This window comes from Ixodes scapularis, unplaced genomic scaffold (genome assembly GCF_016920785.2).
Source record: "Ixodes scapularis isolate PalLabHiFi unplaced genomic scaffold, ASM1692078v2 PGA_scaffold4__175_contigs__length_147842914, whole genome shotgun sequence".
Taxonomy (NCBI): Eukaryota; Metazoa; Arthropoda; class Arachnida; order Ixodida; family Ixodidae; genus Ixodes; species Ixodes scapularis.
Genome location: NW_024609879.1, coordinates 88,864,731 through 88,882,753, shown reverse-complemented (window position 1 = coordinate 88,882,753; position 18,023 = coordinate 88,864,731). Strand labels below are relative to the sequence as shown.

General features: G+C 44.0%; 1 protein-coding gene across 3 annotated transcripts in view; it reads left to right on the top strand.

Annotated features, from left to right (window-relative positions):
• LOC8040811 (WD repeat-containing and planar cell polarity effector protein fritz homolog) overlaps window positions 1–18,023 on the top strand; it is a 65,014-nt gene that overhangs the window by 36,552 nt on the left and 10,439 nt on the right. For 2 of the 3 annotated variants that reach the window (XR_003919465.4, XM_029986121.2), the window contains exons 21-25: window positions 49–112; window positions 3,391–3,493; window positions 6,272–6,420; window positions 9,766–10,136; window positions 11,784–11,851. Coding sequence is in view for 2 of the 3 variants with exons in the window: in XM_029986121.2 (XP_029841981.2) it covers window positions 49–112; window positions 3,391–3,493; window positions 6,272–6,420; window positions 9,766–10,136; window positions 11,784–11,851 (755 nt within the window). In the remaining variant the exon portion in view is untranslated. The remainder of the gene's footprint in view (window positions 1–48; window positions 113–3,390; window positions 3,494–6,271; window positions 6,421–9,765; window positions 10,137–11,783; window positions 11,852–18,023) is intronic. The other variant, XM_029986123.2, reaches the window with a different exon arrangement.

Here is an 18,023-nt window from a genome sequence, read left to right as displayed (position 1 = left end):
GTCCGAAGGTCTCAGTGCCTGGAAATACTGGAACTTTTTCTCATGCAGGTTTGAGAAACTGGAAAAGGCATTTCTCCTGGCCGTGGATCTGGGCTGCCGAGATCTGTTTCTGGTGGGTTTGTCCTCCGTCTAATGCAATATTTTTCAAACTTCGCTATCCCGAGGAATCCTTACCTGCTCCTAATAGCAGCCGAGGAACATTCCCAGACTCGACATTGATCATAATTATAATAATAATAGTATTAATGATAACAATATTCTTTACTGGCTCAGGAGAGCCGTGGCACCGCAGAAAGGCTGCAGCTCGTGTCATAGAGGCCTGCAGTGACGTGTCTAGTGGTGGTGATTATGTGCGACATAATATACAAGATGAGGATGATACATTCTTCCGATGGTCGCGAAAACCGTTGCCCGAGTTTCGGAAGTTCAGGGACAGTTCAGGCGAGTTGGACATCGAGTCGTGGTGACCTTGCTTTGTTTGACGAAGGTTTCACATGGTAAAGCCCCGGCGGTTTGGCGGCGGTTGCTTACTTCGGTCAAGGCAGCATGTTTAAGTAGGCGGCCCAGTCAAAGTAGATACCTGCCATTTTGCAGGCATTAGAGTTCAGGGCCCAAAACGTAGCACCGCGGTCGCCCGGCATATAGCTACCCGTCGTCGTCCTCGTTTATGCGGTAAAGCAGGGCAGAAGACGGACCTTGTAAACAAAGGGGCAATTAACGGCTGGTTTCTCTAATCCCCGACTTGTGTAAATACCCCTTGATCTTTATTGATCTTCTATACAGTTCCACTTCAAATGTACAATTTAAGAACGTAATACAAACGGTTATCCTCCAGGAAGGCTAATGCCAGGGTCACAAGACAGACTGACAAACAATTTGTCAGTCCATTTCACATTTCTATTACAGTAAAAATTATATAATTTTACCTAGTCTGGCCGTTCATTCCCTCTGCATAATTATATATCTTTCTCATGTTTTTAGGCTCTTCTGTGCTTATGTTTTGTTCTGAATTCTTGCCGGTTTGTTGCATTATGTTTTATGTCTTGTAGACACTTTTTTTTTTCTTTTTTTTTTTCAGATTGTTGTAATGGCGTATTTATATCTTTTCTCCACATTCCTCTAATTATTTTTGCGACCTGAAATAGCTCATATGTTTCACTACGTCTGTTAAGTTTTCTGCAAGTTGCTCATTTTTGTATGTTGATGTTATGTCGCTGTAGCTGAAACAATGGCATGGCGTGAAATCTGCCTTTGGACACGTCACCAAAGACAATATCTGTCACTGTTTCGAATAAAATACAAACAAACAAACAATGTTACGCATCAAGGGTGGCTTAGATCTACTAAAATAATGCTCAAACAGGAAGAACTAATTTACTTGGGAGTGGGGATATTCGAAAAAAAATTTTTAGCATGGGTAATCTCTGGGGGTACTTTGAGAAACCTTTGATATAATCCATGGCCTAAAGCCTGGGATTCGACAAAATAAATTCAAGTAGCACTGGAAGGTTTTTTTTTTTAAGCACAATGCTTTCTAATGGAACCCCCTATCCCCAGAAATTGTCCATCCATGCATAAGTCTCCCCGCTAAATGTAGCAGGAAAATCAAATTGGTGTACAATTATGCAGTAATTCAGGTTACCTCGCACATTATCGGTGATGCAGGGAGCGTTTTCCCACTAAATTTAGCGGAAAAATTGCTATCGCGCAACACCACAACTTTGTAGCTGGTCACCACAAATATACCCCTTTTTACAGGCAGTCAGCTGCTTGCAATACCCTCCCTTAGGCTGAGCCTGCTTAGCTAACACCAGTGCAGCTGGAAACAAGCAACCAGAAAGCCCTTTTGAATCTCGACGGTCGCTCTAAAGCGTTCACTGATCGCAGCTAGATCATCTTCAAGTATGTTCTTTTACGATCGAGTTTGTCTTCGCTTAAAAGATGTTTACCAGTGGTCGGGCTTTGTTTTCATGGGAACAGTATAAAGAAAGGGTCAGTGAGCACGCTTTTTTTTCTCTTAATTATCGAGTAGGAGCACATACGGTGTTTGGGTTTAGAAGCCTCACACGGAAGTATTGAAGGCGAAAAGCTGTCGTCTTTCCTCCATTCGGCTTTATTTTGTTGCGTCCGCTTCTGCGATATTCCAACGGTTTCAAATTCCAAACCGGACATACTTTACTGAGCTTCTCTACCAGATTGTAAGCTCTTGTCCTCTGAATTCAATTTTGAGAAGGATTAGAAGTCTGAATCAGAACAGCAGGCACTCCAGTTGCCACTACCAGCAAAGCATCCAACACGTCAAGAACGGTGGCTAGGAGGGGAAGAAGGACGGGCACCATATGTGCACAATAATAGAGAGAAGCGCGAGGCGCAATGAAAGTTTTGGTGACCGCTGAGTCACCTGCTGGCTGCAACACCCCTAGCAGTCTCCAGAATTTTCATTGCAAAATCGTCATAGCGGAATTCAGGCGCACGACCCATTTAACCGGTGAAATGTGTGCCATTCATGTAGTTGACCGAAACAAAAGATAAGAGTCATCCGCGTTTTTATATCAAAGGAACATGCTAGCAGTTGGACTTTCAATATTATGGAAACCAGAGTCAAAAGATAAAGAAGCTATTTGAACTTTCAACACGCGCACTGCAGGCAGGCGTACGTTCTAAGTGTAATTGGAAAGCAGTTTCTTTTTCCCCTTCCTGTTTAGTAACGGAACTTTAGTACATGCCATTCTCTCCTGCACCCCTCCCTCCGAAAAAAAAAAAGGAGTACCCATTTGTATTTATAATGAAGGAGAAAATATATCCTACAGCGCTAGCGATTCCTACTCACGGCTGGCCGGCGATAACTCGCCTGCTACGCGTAGCACCATATATCGTAGTCATCGCAATACCGTGCAGCCTCTTGCTCTTGCCCATCACACTTCCCCTTTCAGCCACCTGAATGTGGAGCGACCATATCGTGCATATTACGTTCGCAGAAAGTCTGATTTCAAATCTATAAATAGCCCCAGCAGAGCAAAACACCATGCAAATATGTCGTTTACAGTTCGCCAAAGACGTAACAAATACCTAGCATCACGTCATGCAGTGTGCATGGTTTTTCATTTAGGCGGGTTTTTTCGAATGTGTAATTGCCGCCTTACATGCACGGCGAGGACCCTCAAAGAGTTAAGTGCAGACTGAGAACAAGTTCTAACAGTCTGCCCTTTGAACAAAGAAGATTGTCATTCCAGGTTGGCTGCAAACTTTATTACTGGATAATCTAGTATTCAGACTATTTTGTAGCTCTGGAATGATAGTCTAAAAGTTGTGAACAATATCTTGGTGTATTCTCATGAAACCTCACTCTTTATGTTATCTAAAAGATCCCCTCTTCCTCTTCTTGCAAAGGACCTTCATCATCTGGCCACAAGGAAGGGAGAGAATGCCCTGATGGAAGTGGCTCTGAGGAGGGCCAATGCCCTCAAACCCAACCGTGTGCTTTCGGACTGCGGTACGTGCGGCCTTGCTGTGGATAGTTAGGAGCACAATACTGGTGGAGCTTATTCAACAATTTATTCTTATCTTCCCCCCTTGGGGAGTTGCTCTAGATCAGTAATCTCTAACTCATTTGAGTGTGGGAGCCAGATAGCCCACCCACAAAATGTCGAGGGCCAACATAGGGCAGGGGTGGGGGAAAAAGCTAATATATATATATTAGGATAAAAAAAAAAAAAAAATAGCAGAGATGTTGTTACATTTTGCAGAGCAGCCGAGCCTTTCAGCGACACCCATAGATTTCTTAAAGAGGGGATCTCGTGCTATTTGCTTTTTGTAAAAGAGCCATTTTGCAAGTACCGTCTCTAGCTTTGATTTATTCATACAAGTACTTGGGTTTGTACCCAGTGGGATTAAATTTAAAATACCACCATCCAGCCAATGCGTGCTGGAATTTTTCAATACAACTACAATCAAAGCACAGAATTTTTACCATGCCGCTCGATTCACTCGGGAAGTATCGAAAATCATTTTTGTACGTTAGTTTTTGCTTTCCTGACAATTTGTATAGCAGAATTGCAAGAGAAAATACTTCCGTCTTGACGGTATGTAAGACGAAACAATCGCCAACCTGAAAAAAAACAACAGATTAGTTCTTAACATTTTAAGATGTCATAAGAGCAGAGCATGTTTGTTTCCTGTGGAAATGAATGGACGACAAGAGGTAACTATTTATGATGCATGCAGCACTCGAGGCATAGGAACAGGTGCTCACAGCTACGGGCCACTTGCCAGAGAGTCGCGAGCTGCCCCCAACCCCCCACCCCCCACCACCCCCTGCTTTAAATTGCGAACATCTAACAATGTTTGTATAATAGAAACTTATTTTAGATTTAAATCCTCCTGCGTGCCACTAGCGTTGTGGACGATGCAAACAGGGGCCCACATGCACGTGACTGCTTTTCTGTGTGTGAGGGGTGCCTCCCTGCACATGGGGATGCTTCCCCACATAGCGTTAATGTTTTTTTCGGAAAATCTGCGGCATGATAGAGAAGTGACTGGTGGAGTCACACCTGCCTGTACATACGCTTAGTGGTCAAAGGTATAAACGCTGTAGAGAGAGAGTTGTCCAACCGAAATTGGTCCGATTTCTCCATCCACAAAATTTTTTTAGGTTCGTTTGTTTTTTCAAATTGGTGCTCCCCTCTGCCGTGACTTTTGCAAGTCACGGCAGAGGGGAGCACTGAAACGCATCTGAAGGCCGTTTCACATAAAGCGTATCTGTGCAAAGACACTTGTGCACCTCCACATGAGCATCATTATCATTGGTGTTGAGAAAGACCAAACATGATGCCTGTGCAGCATTGCACAAATACATATATGTATAGTAAAAAATTACTTAGAGTAAAATGGCCTTAAATACAACAAACGTGCATACACAGTAGGCACGTACCATTCCTAGGGGCCGTAAGTTCCGAAAACAAAGAATTGGCGTCATCGCTGCCATTCATCGCTCTTTGAGTAGAAGAAAAGAGCCCATGAAACACTTTGTACGTGCACTTACTCTCGTGGCAATATTATTAGGAGTGGCTGTAAGGCACATGTTTGGTTGAGACGTTCGGTGCTCATCTGGTATTATTTGTGTCTCGCACGGCTGTACATTGAGTTCTACCAGGTTCCGATGAACGTAAATCTGAATTCAGCATAAAATAGCATTCCTGTAACTTTTGTAAACAAAGTTCTCAAAGCAAGATAGGTGCGATTACTACACAAGTGAGGTCACTGAAGGTGCTTACAGAACTTTCTATTTGTGATGGACCGAATCCGCCAAACTTCAGATTCGGCAAAGTTTGGCACATGCCAAGCTTTTGAAAGATAAAAGTTTGCCAAAGATTCGGCAAACCTCTGCACACGCACAAGAATGCGACCGGGCCTCGGATTGCAAATGGACGCCGTGCAGTTGTATGGTTACCATCGTACAGTGTAGTGCTACCAGCGGTTACAGCAAGGTGCGTTATTTCGCGGTTTTCATCTATCCACATAAAACTAAACAAAGAACCATCATGCTCGGCATTGCACGTTCGAGATTCCTAACTCTGCGTGTCCCAACATCAGAGACCAACATTTTAAACATCAAAAACGAGACGTTGCGAGTATGAGACGCACACTTTCAGGCAAAGCTGAAAACCGAAAAATATGCATATTTATAATAATATTATTTTCTCTTCTGGTGAAGGCTTGGCAGCCATTGGATTCATTTTCGTGCGTTAAACGGTGATTCTCAGAGAAAGTAAGAACGCAGTGTTACTGCCTTTATTTTAACAATGTACAGACTTGCAGGCTTGCATTGATGAGGTCTCAAAACCGAAACTCGCATATCATGACTGCGCCCGCTACAACCCAGCCTCAATATCACACCACTTCTGCAAAAAGTCACTCTAAAATTGACAGTAAACACAGAAAAAGGACACCGATACAATTATCTTGGAGGATGTCATCTTATTTAGTAATAACCATGTCAATATGCATTAAAAAAAAAACATAAAATATTTTTTCACCTGATAAAACAAAATATTAACTCTTAACTCTGGTAACAAAGTATTTTTGCCGAATCTTTAGAATTAAGAAAAACTTCAACTTTGCCGAATCCTAAAATTCGGCGCCGAATTTTCGATTAGACGAAATTGCAGCCCGTCACCACTTTTTATGTTGTTTCTTTTTGAATGCTGGTTTTTACATTCATTGTACGAATCAAAAATAAAAGTGTCTCGTGCCTGTCGCTGGCTAAATGCAGACTCTGCAGACTTTAACGACTCGTCAAGCGAACTCACGGACGATTGCTGTTCGAGTGACGAAGGAAACGGCGCTCGATGCACCATCCCTGGCATCTCACCCGTGCAGACGATGCCTCCCCCCAACTTCAGTGGTTGCCGACCACGCGCGGTAAGTTGCCACAAAACCTAGCGTATAATGCAGACACGCTATTGGGGACGAGGACAGACCATGACGCCCCAAGCGGTTAACTTTACAACTACACGGATCGGGATAACAAATACAATGACTCAGCGCTCGGCCGACATAACCGAACCCGGCGTCGGCGTTCGGCTGGAGTTTGTGTTCTCCGGTGAGGGGGTGGAGGGGCTCTTTTGTTTCCACTACGGCCTGCATGAACAATGCAACATGCACGGTCCTAGCTCAGCACAAAAGCCGAAGTGGGTCAAGCTCGCATTCTCTGAGGATAGATCCAGCCCTTAACGTCGCTTCGTCGATTGTTAGTATTTTTTATATTAAACTGTGCCCCGCGCTCTATTGTAGATGGCATAGACATGCCCATAAGGCCTGTCGGCAGGTGCACAGGCCTTGTGTTGAGTAAACACTGAGTGTGGGGAAAACAAACGTGTCAGAGCGCCCCCTATAGTTCGATCTCCTGCCCAATAGTAAATGTCATAAGTAGCAGTACTTTAAGGGGTAAAAAGCTAGATGGTATAATTAATTTACCCTATTCTAATGAGTTCTTGTTAGTATATATGTTCTTTTGTTTCTGTAGTGCGCCCTTATGCAGGGTGTCCTTTACGCGCTTTACAGATTTGTTAAAAAAAAAAAAAAAGCCACAAGAGCTACAGTAATGTGGTTTCTACAGGCAAGCTGTACGGCCAAGGGGACATAATATAGGGTGCTAATCATCACGATAAGCCGGCTAATTAACTAAAAACCGGTAATTAACTTTTTTAGTTATAGCGAAAATAAACTTAAGGTTCTAATTAGAAACTTGCTGAGCATCATTTAAAACCTCTAAATCAGCCAATTTTAGAAAGGCTTGGGGCTTATAGAAAGCACGGCGGAGCGCTAAGGTTACCCGCTCGTGCAGCAGGAGCAAGGTTCCCGGTGCAATAACGTGCCCGCGTGGTTTTTACATCTCTTAAGCGCGAGACAGATGCGCGACACTGCTATCCGATCCGACTCACAAGCTATCGGAGAAATGGCTGCTTTTCTCCGATAGCTTGTGTTTCCGTTCCGTTCAGCTCCGCCCAGTTCCAGTACCCCAACGTGGAGGCTTAACCACCAGATGGATAGATGACGCCAATGGTTGTACCGTTTATAACGGGCGGTAACTTGTGCCACCTAGCATAGAGGCTTGTTCTCGCTGCCGACTGAATTTACAAGGCGAAAAAAGATGGCACCGTTCACATTTGTTGCCACCCGCCGCATTCGCGCAGCTCCGGTTTCTCGCGGGTATCGAAGGAGACTGCCCCCGGCTCGAGCGATGTTCGGAGAAATGCTCTCGCAGACTTGCTCTTGCGGTTAACGCTAACCCACTTTGCCGAACAAATGCCCCACATTCTCTTGGCGACATGGGAAGGCAATTACGAAATAACGAGCCAACGGAGACATTGTGTGTATGTATCACACATGCCAATTCTATTGCACATATCTTCTTTGTGGGTACTGACTCGTTGTTCAGATGCCTCTCGTCAAACAGGGTCGAATGATTTAGTCTTAACTAGCATTTCTGCTGACATAATGATACCGGCGAGACGGCACCATTTGCACAACTTGGGAACTCTGACAACCCCAGCGGCAACTCGTGAATGCTGTTTCCTTCGTGCGTTCCGATTGGCTGCGGCGACGTGAAAACTTTTTCTGTGCAGGAAAAATCAGTCCTGGACCGATTGCGCTTGCAGTCGAACATACCATTTCCAATAAAAAAATCCCCCCCCCCCCCCCGCCCCTCGCCGGCAATACATCGATTTCCTCACGGATTCACTTGGCGTTTCGCAGGTGCGAACGAGCCATAAAAAACAAAAACATTATTCCTCCCTTTGCCATTCTAATTTATTTATTTTATTTTATTTGTACATCCTGCAGCTCTAGTGGGGCGGCAGGAGCGGGCATTATATATTGACAGTCAAGATATCGCAATCAACCACTATCAACGCCACGCATAAATTCGTCCGCTTGTTGCATAATTCCGCCTGATCGTGGTATTTCTGGCTTTAAAAAAGGCAAAATATTTGTCTTATATTCCAATAAAGTTCACGTGCCTTTGAATATTTTATGTGGGGTTAATTTTTCGCTCAACATTCCCCAATCAGGACGGACCGCAGCGGACCTTGGGAGCCTTCCCAGCGAAGCGAGCACTGTATACAAATCACGCGACTATGCATCTCGCGCATTGCTGTGTCTCTCCCGAAGGTCACGTGATTTCACGACCGAACCACTTAACGATGACGACTTGTATGACGTACCAATTACATCCGCTTCCCCGGCCCAGGACCTTCTCTCCCGATCGGGCTGACCGTCACGTGACGTTGGCGCCGTCCGTGTTGCCATTGGCTGCAGCCGTCCGAGGGTCGGACCGCCGTGCGCAAATATCTGGCGATTTAGCCGCGTGCTAAGGCCGGTGTAGCCAAACCTGTCGTATCCGACCAACAGTTCGTAGTATGTCGGACTCGGCAGTTTTTGCGTGCATGTGTCTCGCACTTTGTTTTTTGCGTTTTCACCCTGCCAGTCTTGTGCGTTTTGCAGGTGTGGTAACTTTGGTGCACTTCTGTGCTTCCCATGCACTCAGACTTTCTAGAAATTTCTGATTGGGTGGTTTTTAATGATTTTCTGGATGCTCTGCAAGTTTCTAATGGGAACCATGTGATTATTTTCACTAATAAAAGTTAATCAACAAATTCTAGTTATTTATTTGACTTACTGTGACGATTAGCCCCCAATATTATGTCCCCTTATCCATGTAACTCACCTGCACGGACCACCTTAATGTAACTCTCGTGGCTTTTTTTTTAATTTTATTTGTAAAGTTTAGAAAAACACCTTATATAATGCCTGTGGACCTTCATTAAAGTGTATAATGAATAAATGGATTTTTCTTTCCTAAAGCAGGAGAGATTATGATAGGAATAATGGAAACATCTACCAATGATGTACCATAATTCGCGTCTTCTACTTGACTGGTGAACAGCTAAGAAAATCCACTCTGTTCAGGCTTTCATCCCAGTAAATTTATTTATTTAATGCCTCAAAGGCCCTAGCATGAGGCGTTACACGAGAGATGGGCTGCCAAAAATTGCGATAGTAAAAATAAGTAAAAGTACTCAAGAACGAGGAAAGTTATACACCCAAGAACGGTACAGCTTTACATAGAAACAAACAAGAGTTGTATATGCAAAAAAATAAACTAGGTGCACATCTTGGCTGCAGTAGTATTAGCAGCACACAGATTCCAAATATGCGAAGGTCCTCGTCAACTTACCGATTGTTGCTTCCGTCTAACTTCCTCAGCACACGAACCTCACAAGTGCCTCGTCCCATTCATTGCCCGGTCAGCACAGCACCACGAGCGTCCCCAATGTCTCCAGCGGCGGCGGTAGTGCCAGCTACCGCTGGCCACCGTCCAAGGCAGTTCCGGTGACGCGGGCACCGGAAGAGGACCTCATAGACCTGAGTGATGATTACGAAGACTACGAATTCACGTCAGATGGGATCCGCCTCAGCGTACCGGTGGGCGTTCACCACGCACTGCCACCTCGGACGGTGGCCGCCGTCGTTACGACGCCGACGCAGCGCTCCGTGATCCGGCCCATCCCGAGGATCGTGCGGCATCCGCCGGAGCATTTGGAAACTGCGCAGTCGCTAGTGGCGGACGTGTACAAGTGGGTCCTGTTCTTGTTGACGGCGTTTTTCGGTGCGACGTATCGTAGGAAACTCAGAAGGCACTGGTTGCCTTTGAAGGTTTCATTGTAAACTTTATTTTGTTCTTCCTTAACTACACCACCTAAAAGGCGTGTCATCTTTGTGGCGACTTCCTTTACTGAAGTTATTACACGTTAGAAAAATATTTCCCTATCGACTTTGCATTTTCCCTCGGTCTGGCAACACAAGAAAAGAATCGGAGTAGACCATTGTTTGCATTTTGTCGATTTTGTTTTTATTTCCTCGATCTCCGGTTTTTGAGAAACTGTCCTGTGCATTACATGTTGCCGGGCTCATGGTGTTCACGAGCACTCTCATGGTATTAGTGTGAAATATGTCAGGTGTGAGAACTTGGTGAGAAATCTGTCGTAGGGTACACTTCTGCTTATACTTAACTGTGCCACTTAAGATGTGTTCAATCCTGGTGAGTGCCCGTGTTGAACCTGCAAAATTTTTTTACTCTCGAGTCAATGTCTTTGAAAGAATTTAGGACTATAAGCTTTAATTGTCGGTTGTGGTGTTAGGTTGTTGCAGTTCCGTAATAACTGTAGCGAGCAACTGCAACCATTTTCAGTGCTCTGGATGATTATTTGGAGAAGATGCTATGCACTTGGACAAAGCGCTATACAGGAAATATATTGAGCGTATGGCCAATGACAATTGGGCAGCAGAGTCAGTCCATAGTTTTATTTAATTTCAATTATGTGCTGCCAGGACTACTAAAGAAAAAAAAATATTAAAATGTCCTCAGGCCTAATAATTTCAGTGAAATTCTATCTGTGATATAGCAGCTTGTCTCTGTGATACTTCTGCTGATATGTCTTGCCGTGTCTGCATTTGTGTTGTGGTATCCTCTTTCTCTTCTGTAATCTGATCACCTTCTCTATCTCTTTCTGCTGTCTGCTTGCTTGAAATAAAGCCTTTTCTTGCACCCTGTCTTTTTTCTACCTCTCCTGTGACCCAAAATATTGACTGACATAACTGGGCAAATATGTACCCCTGCTATTGAAGATCTTGATTGTTTGTTTCAATCATTGGCATCAGGTTGCACCCTACAAAGAATAAAATATATTCAGTGTTAGTATCGTTTACATTAACTTGAGAGAACCCAAGCATTCCAGAAATGCAAGCAACAGGCTGCCAGACATCAATGACGAGAAAAGGCTTACATCAAATTTTATGAAGTGAGCACACCGTAGCTAAGTAGACAAACTGCTTTTGACGGGTGAAATGCTAGTTATAGCTAAACTATCAGTCAACCACTTATCTATACTTTAAGCCAGTCTTAATCTTATATCAGATCCATTCTTAAGCTCAGTCAAAACCAGTGCAAAGATGCTTCCAAACAAATTACAACTTGAAACATTTTACCTCACTATATATGTGCACAAGTTCTTTTCAATTTATTTTCGCCTTTCACTCTCTCATCTCATCTCCATGTCTTTTCTTTAACATCTATTTGTATTGCCTCGCACCACTTCTGACCCACTTTCCCAACGCTGTCCTCACATTATTTTATACAAAGTGTGTTCTTGTGCACACGCATTGCTGTGTGCAACGTGCACAATTTGTCTGAATGCAACGCCATGTATGTGCACTTTACACAGCCACGGAGCAGAGACCGGACCTGCAGTGCCTCGCAGAGAAAATGGCCTCGCCATTGCTCCACCGACAGGTAAAGTTATATTCCTGAAAACAGACTTTGCAACAATTCTTACTTAAACGGGCATGGTACCTGCCTGCATGTCCTTCTGTTTTAACTCTTTATATTCACAAAAACTCGCTCAGCTGTTTTATACTATCTTGCATGGTGGGGCGCTCTGACCAAGTTATTGTGTTATAAAAAGAGACTTGATGACTACTGAAGAACTGCTGCGACTATAGTGCAATTTCACTTATAACGATAACGAGACAATCTGAAATTTTAATCGTTATAACCAATTATCATTTTATCTGGACTAGAAACTCTAGAAACTGATCGTTATAAGCTAGGATTGTGTGAATATTCTAAACTTTCAAATATTGAAGCGAATGACGCCATGTTCGATTCAAAGTTCAGATTGAATACGGCTATTTGGCAACTTTGAAGATTTTCAAAGTATTTAGAAGTTTGAAATTCTGTGAAACATACGTTGATTAAGACTAAAAAGACAAACAAAAACAGTATGCATTACATACTTCAAATGAGTTCATCAACCAATGCTGGAACGCAAGTAGCAATGAAAATACGAGCAATAGTCTACTCGCTTGAATCTGTTGCGGATTGCATTTCTAATCCCATTAAAGTGTATGTGCAAATAAGTCTCAGCATTTGTTTTTCCCTAAATAAAAACCGTCCTTTGTGGCCGCACCTCCAATTCATTATTTGTGATCTTGACTCTGGTTATGGACGATTTACATAGTGGACGATTCTTAGGGGCAATGGAAGTGTCCATATAAAAGAGACAGGACTGTATTGAAATAAAAGTAAGTGTGCAGGCTAGCTGGTGATTGATCAGGGAAGAGAACTCTTCAGACCTTGTCATGTTCTTTTTTTTCTTAGTCTCTACCATGATTATTGATGACCAGAAACTATTTGCTTCGAAATTATTCCATTTGACTCAAAACTATTCTTTTTGTATTTGCTTCCAACTAAAAAATCACTATTTTCTAGGGTTGTACGAATATTCGGAATTTTGAGTAGTAGTTTCGAAATGATACTCTATTCAATATTCGCTTCAAGAACTGCTCTATTCACATTTTTTAAAGTGTTTATTGTGGCAGGCTAGCCCTGCTGAGCACGCTTCATACCGAGCATTGGTGCACCGCGGAGAAGCAATACTTCCAGAAGCGAGCTCCGCGGGTGTTGCTTCTCTGCATTACACCAGCGCTCAATAAGAAGCGCAGCACTCAACGGGCTAACCCACTGCGATGAACACTTGGAAAAGTATGAATTTCGCAATTGCGTGCTGGGAAGAAAAGCATACATTCAAAGCAGGCCTTATTTAAAAAAAAATTACATGGAAGAAAAGCATACATGCGTGCAGGCTTTATTTTAAAAAAAATTGGAGAGCCCATCCACTTCAGTTGAACCTTGAGTATGATTCCTAGAGGACAACCTGAAGGATGACCTTGAGGACGGTGCCTAGAGGACAACATCTAGGACGACCTCAATTATGACTTCTACGACAACCTCGAGGAGGACACCTAGAGGGCAACCTCTAGGACGACCTCAAGGATGACCTTGAGGGCGACGTCTAGGACAACTTCAAAGACGACTTCTAGGATGACCTCGAGGACGACCCGAGGACGACGTCTAGGAATTCAAAGATGACCTCAAGAATGACCTCGAGGACAACTTCTAGGATAACCTCAAGGACGACCTCTAGAATGACCTCAAGGAGGACTTCTAGGAAGACCTCGAGGACGATGCCTACAGATGATAACAAGGGATCAGGACCTCGCTTTCTAATAATGCCAAAGAAGGCTGACTTGTGCTGGTTGCCCCCTTTTTATTTTTATTTATTCATACTTGCCACGACCAACTGGGAGTTTTTGTTGACATGTGAGGATGCATGTTTCCATTTATTACAGCTTCGCTGTAATAAATGGAAACTTTGTGAGTGTGTATATCTCCATTGTAGTAAAGTATATGTTAGGCAGAGATGCCCTTAGAACCTGCGTTCATCATGTGCGATTCTTTGTTTTTACAGCGAAGCTGTTATAAGCTAGGGTCTGGGAAAAAATGTGTCCTCACATGTCGACAGAAAACTCCCAATTGCTTGTGGCAAGTGTGAATAAATGAAAACAAAGAGGTGAAGTGTGAATAAATAAAAACAAAAAGAGAGGGCAACCAGTGTGAGTCAGCCTTCCTTGGCATTATTATATAGTGAAGTCCAGATCCCTTGTTATCAATCTGTAGGCATCGTCCTCGAGGTCATCCTAGAAGTCTTCCAAGAGGTCGTCCGAGAGGTCGTCCCAGGCGTCGTCCTCGAGGTCATCCTAGGAGTTGTCCTTGAGGTCGTCCTAGACGTCGTCCTCGAGGTCGTCCTAGAAGTCATCCTCGAGGTAGTCCTAGAAGTTATCCTTGAAGTCGTCTGAGAGGTCATCCTCTAGGCATCATCTTAAAAGTCATCCTTGAGTTCGTCATCTAGTCGTCGTCCTCGAGGTCATCCTAGAAGTCATCCTTGGGGTCATCCTAGACGTCCTCGAGGTCTTCCTTGAGGTCGTCATAGGCGTCGTCCTTGAGCTCGTCCTAGAAGTCGTCCTTAAGGTTAGGGGTTATGACACGCCAAAAATAAAATATTACACAACTATACTGCTAGGACCCATTGTATGTTCCTATAATCCTGCTAAATTTGTTTTGAAAAAGGCACGATAATTTCGTGGATAAATCGATTTATATGCGCGCCCCTCGGAGGGGCAGATCCGGGCGGACCTGGAGGCTGATGACATAGCCAGCCTCCAGCGTGGTGTCTACTTGCACGCACTCACAGACTCGGCTCTCTTGGCATATCAACTCTCAGCTTCCTCGTTTACCTCCCACGTTTCCAGCATCCGGTCTGTCACGATTACGTCTACGGCATCGATCGCCTTGTCGAAGTGTTCGACATTGATCGCAGCAGCGATGGGAGTGATTGCTATCAAGAGACGTTAAAAGCTGTTCATTTTGTCTGCGAGCCGCTGCTGACGAGCTCCAGCGACGACGAGTTCGCCGTGGTCACCGTCGTCCGGGAATATCTCGCAGGCGCATGCAGGGTGGAAGGTCAACCGGCCGGGGGCCAAAGCGAGAATAGCTTTCAGTTTATCGAGCTGTTTGAGCGGTTTTGTTCGTACCGTGACGAGAAGAGCTTGGGCGATCATGGGGGCGCCTAGAATGAGAGTGTGATCATGGTCACGTGGTTTATGGACACCATGGAGTGACTAACTTGAGCAGTGTTGCCTGGTCGCCAGATGAAAATGATAAAAATTCGTAAATTGAATATTGCAATTATCAGAGCCCTAAAAATTGCGTAACTTGGTGTATATACTAAGTAGCCTATGAGCATTCCATTTCAAGAATAATCTATCCGTTTAATTTTCGTGTCATAACCCCTTTAAGGTTGTCCTAGACGTCGTCCTTGAGGTCGTCCTTGAGGTCGCCCTAGACGTCGTGAAGATAACGGCTTCGCTGGTCCTCCATCTTCACAAGAAGTGGAAGGGCTCTACAGTTTTGTAAACTCGAGATTAAAGAAACAATATTTTATATAGCAAGATTTTTAAATTCACTCGATTTGGCATAGTTGGCCATCTTTATAGGATTCATTTTATGTCATATCCGTTATTTACTTGCGTTCCCAAGACATCAGACCTTCTGAGGTCACAGTTCATAAATATAGATAGATGAAACTTAGCTTATAAATGAACAAGTGGAACAACTGGCACGAGTTTAGCTGGATTTTCGTCTAAGTGTGGTGCAACGTTAATGAAAGGCGTGGAAAAACTATTCGATATTCGAATCAAAAATATTCGGCCTATACGTGGTATTGTTATAAGTGGATTGCACTGTTGTAAGATATATATATATACATGGGCATCAGCAGGAGGGTGCAAAAGGGGCAGTTGCCCCCTCACCTCCCCAAGCAAGCAGAGTGACCATTGGTTTGCTGACAAGCGAAGAAACAACCGAAAGCAATTTAAAAATAAAATTGAAAGTAACTATACTTAAAAAGTATCATTATCTGAAAAAAAAAAATAAGAAAGGTCTTGCCCTGTGTCTGTGGAAGAAACAAATTGAAAGAAACTGGCAATCAGTTGCCTCACTTTTGCCTCTGTGACCCCTCGCCCCCAAACCGGGGGGGGGGGCACACTCATTTTTGAGAACACCGTAATCCCCCGCAATGAACGCTAGGTGGCGATAAAGCCCAGACACCAGCCCCAAGCAAAAAAGTGGTGAAACGGCCCAAACACCAAGTTCTTAAGTTTCCTTCGGACCCTTTCATTTTCGCGCACTCTCGCATCTGTATCCACTTCTCCGTCCAGATATTCCAGCAGTATCTTTGTGCACAGCGCATGCCTAGGGCTGTGCGGACGTTAGGGGGGAGGTTGGGAAAGGCCGTGCCAATCAGAAAGGAAAAAATCAACAACAATCTTCGCCGGGCAGAGACCAAACAAACACCATTTTCAGAGCCTCGGGAGCCTAGCTCCACTAGAGATTTTAATGGGCCATTCCTCTTGCGTTCTCTTCAACTCCGTGTCCCATGAGCTGAGGATGCACACGGTTTCAGGTTGCCCTTGCAAAAGCCACGCCGAGTGCCGCATAGTTGACATGCCAAAGGACGCGCAGTGTTTGGCCTTGAGGATGGGGCTCTCCAGCCTCGGTAATAAGCCACGTGTCTTCAAGACGATTCACGGAAGAGCCAACCATGAGTGGTGGTGGTGGATGTGGCCCTCCGAGGACGTTGGGGAGAGGTGCTGGGGCAGTGGTTCTCAACCATTCACGTTTCACGGACCCCTTATGAATCGGTGAAGATGATGAAGGACCCTGTTCATGGTCAGGGGAGGGAAAATGTAAAGGTTAATTATGATAATGATTTAATAAATGGATATAGCAAAGTGACCATGTGAAGTATACTTCTCTCATTGACATACACACGAGAAAACTCGCTCAAGAAGAATTGGAACGTTTCTTCTCAATTTAAGAAAAAATACAACTTTTATTGCCGCGTTTGACTGATGATGCAGCGCTTTTTTGACCACCAGAATGCCTTCGCGGACCCCCATTTGAGAACCACGAGGCTGGGGGTTAAAATCGGGAGGTCGGACGTCTGTGTTCGGAAGGGGCAGTTCTGCGAAATCACCTTCGCACTAAGTCAACTCAACTGACCCTTTGGCCATAATTCAATGTGTCACTATCTGGCACCAAGGGAAAGGTGCATCAGAGACTGTCCAATCGAAACTCACAGCCATACATTTGTTGTTGTTTCCAAAAGTTTATAGTAAGCCTCACTTTTTTACCAGCTCTGGATTTCTTCTTGATCGGGTATATTCCCGCACAAACGTAAGAGAACATCTCGCGCATTCCTTTCCTCTTTCCTCGCTGACTAACTTGGGTCGGAAAAAAATGGCAACGGATATCAGGAACTTTTTTTTATACAGAAAGATGTCATCCATGACAAAATTTCATTTTGTGGAACGAAGAAAGCAGCCACCTCCAAACCATGCCGGGACTCTGAGTCGGAATCTATTCAGGCAATTCTTGTCCCTCCAAATTCCAGCTTAATATAAGATTCCCGCTAAACTCATCTGTTAAAGGTATGTCTAATAGCTTTTTAAATAAGGATGGATATTTTTGAGTAAATCTAAATTTGACCAGATAAATACATGATCCATATAGAGATAGCAGTCAGCACTCTACTCGGCTTACGCGGGGGCTGCGGTGACGTCAGAACGACACCGAGTTCTGATTGGCTTTGATTGGAAGGATAGTGGGTAGACCTCAGTGCTAGATGCCTCAAGGTCTACCTACTATTTTTTCCGATCCGCCAATAATAGCTCAATGTTCCGACATCATCGCAGCCCCTGTGCAAGAAACAGACTTGCATTTCGCATGGCGTAGATTTTTATTGAATTCTGAAATAAAACAGAGAACCATTTATTTATCTAGAGCGTAACTAGTTTTAAGTTTAGGTGACGAAAAAAAAAACCCGTGGAAGAAAGATTATAAATAAATAGCAACATTTATTTAAAAAATTACTGCCAAAAACTACCAATGCCAGATAAAGCCCGGATTTATTTTAGCTATTACGGATTGTATTCCAATACATACTCCATTTCACAATGACTTGGCGAACTGCGGAGGCTACGGCCCCTGCGACCCAGTGAGAGCG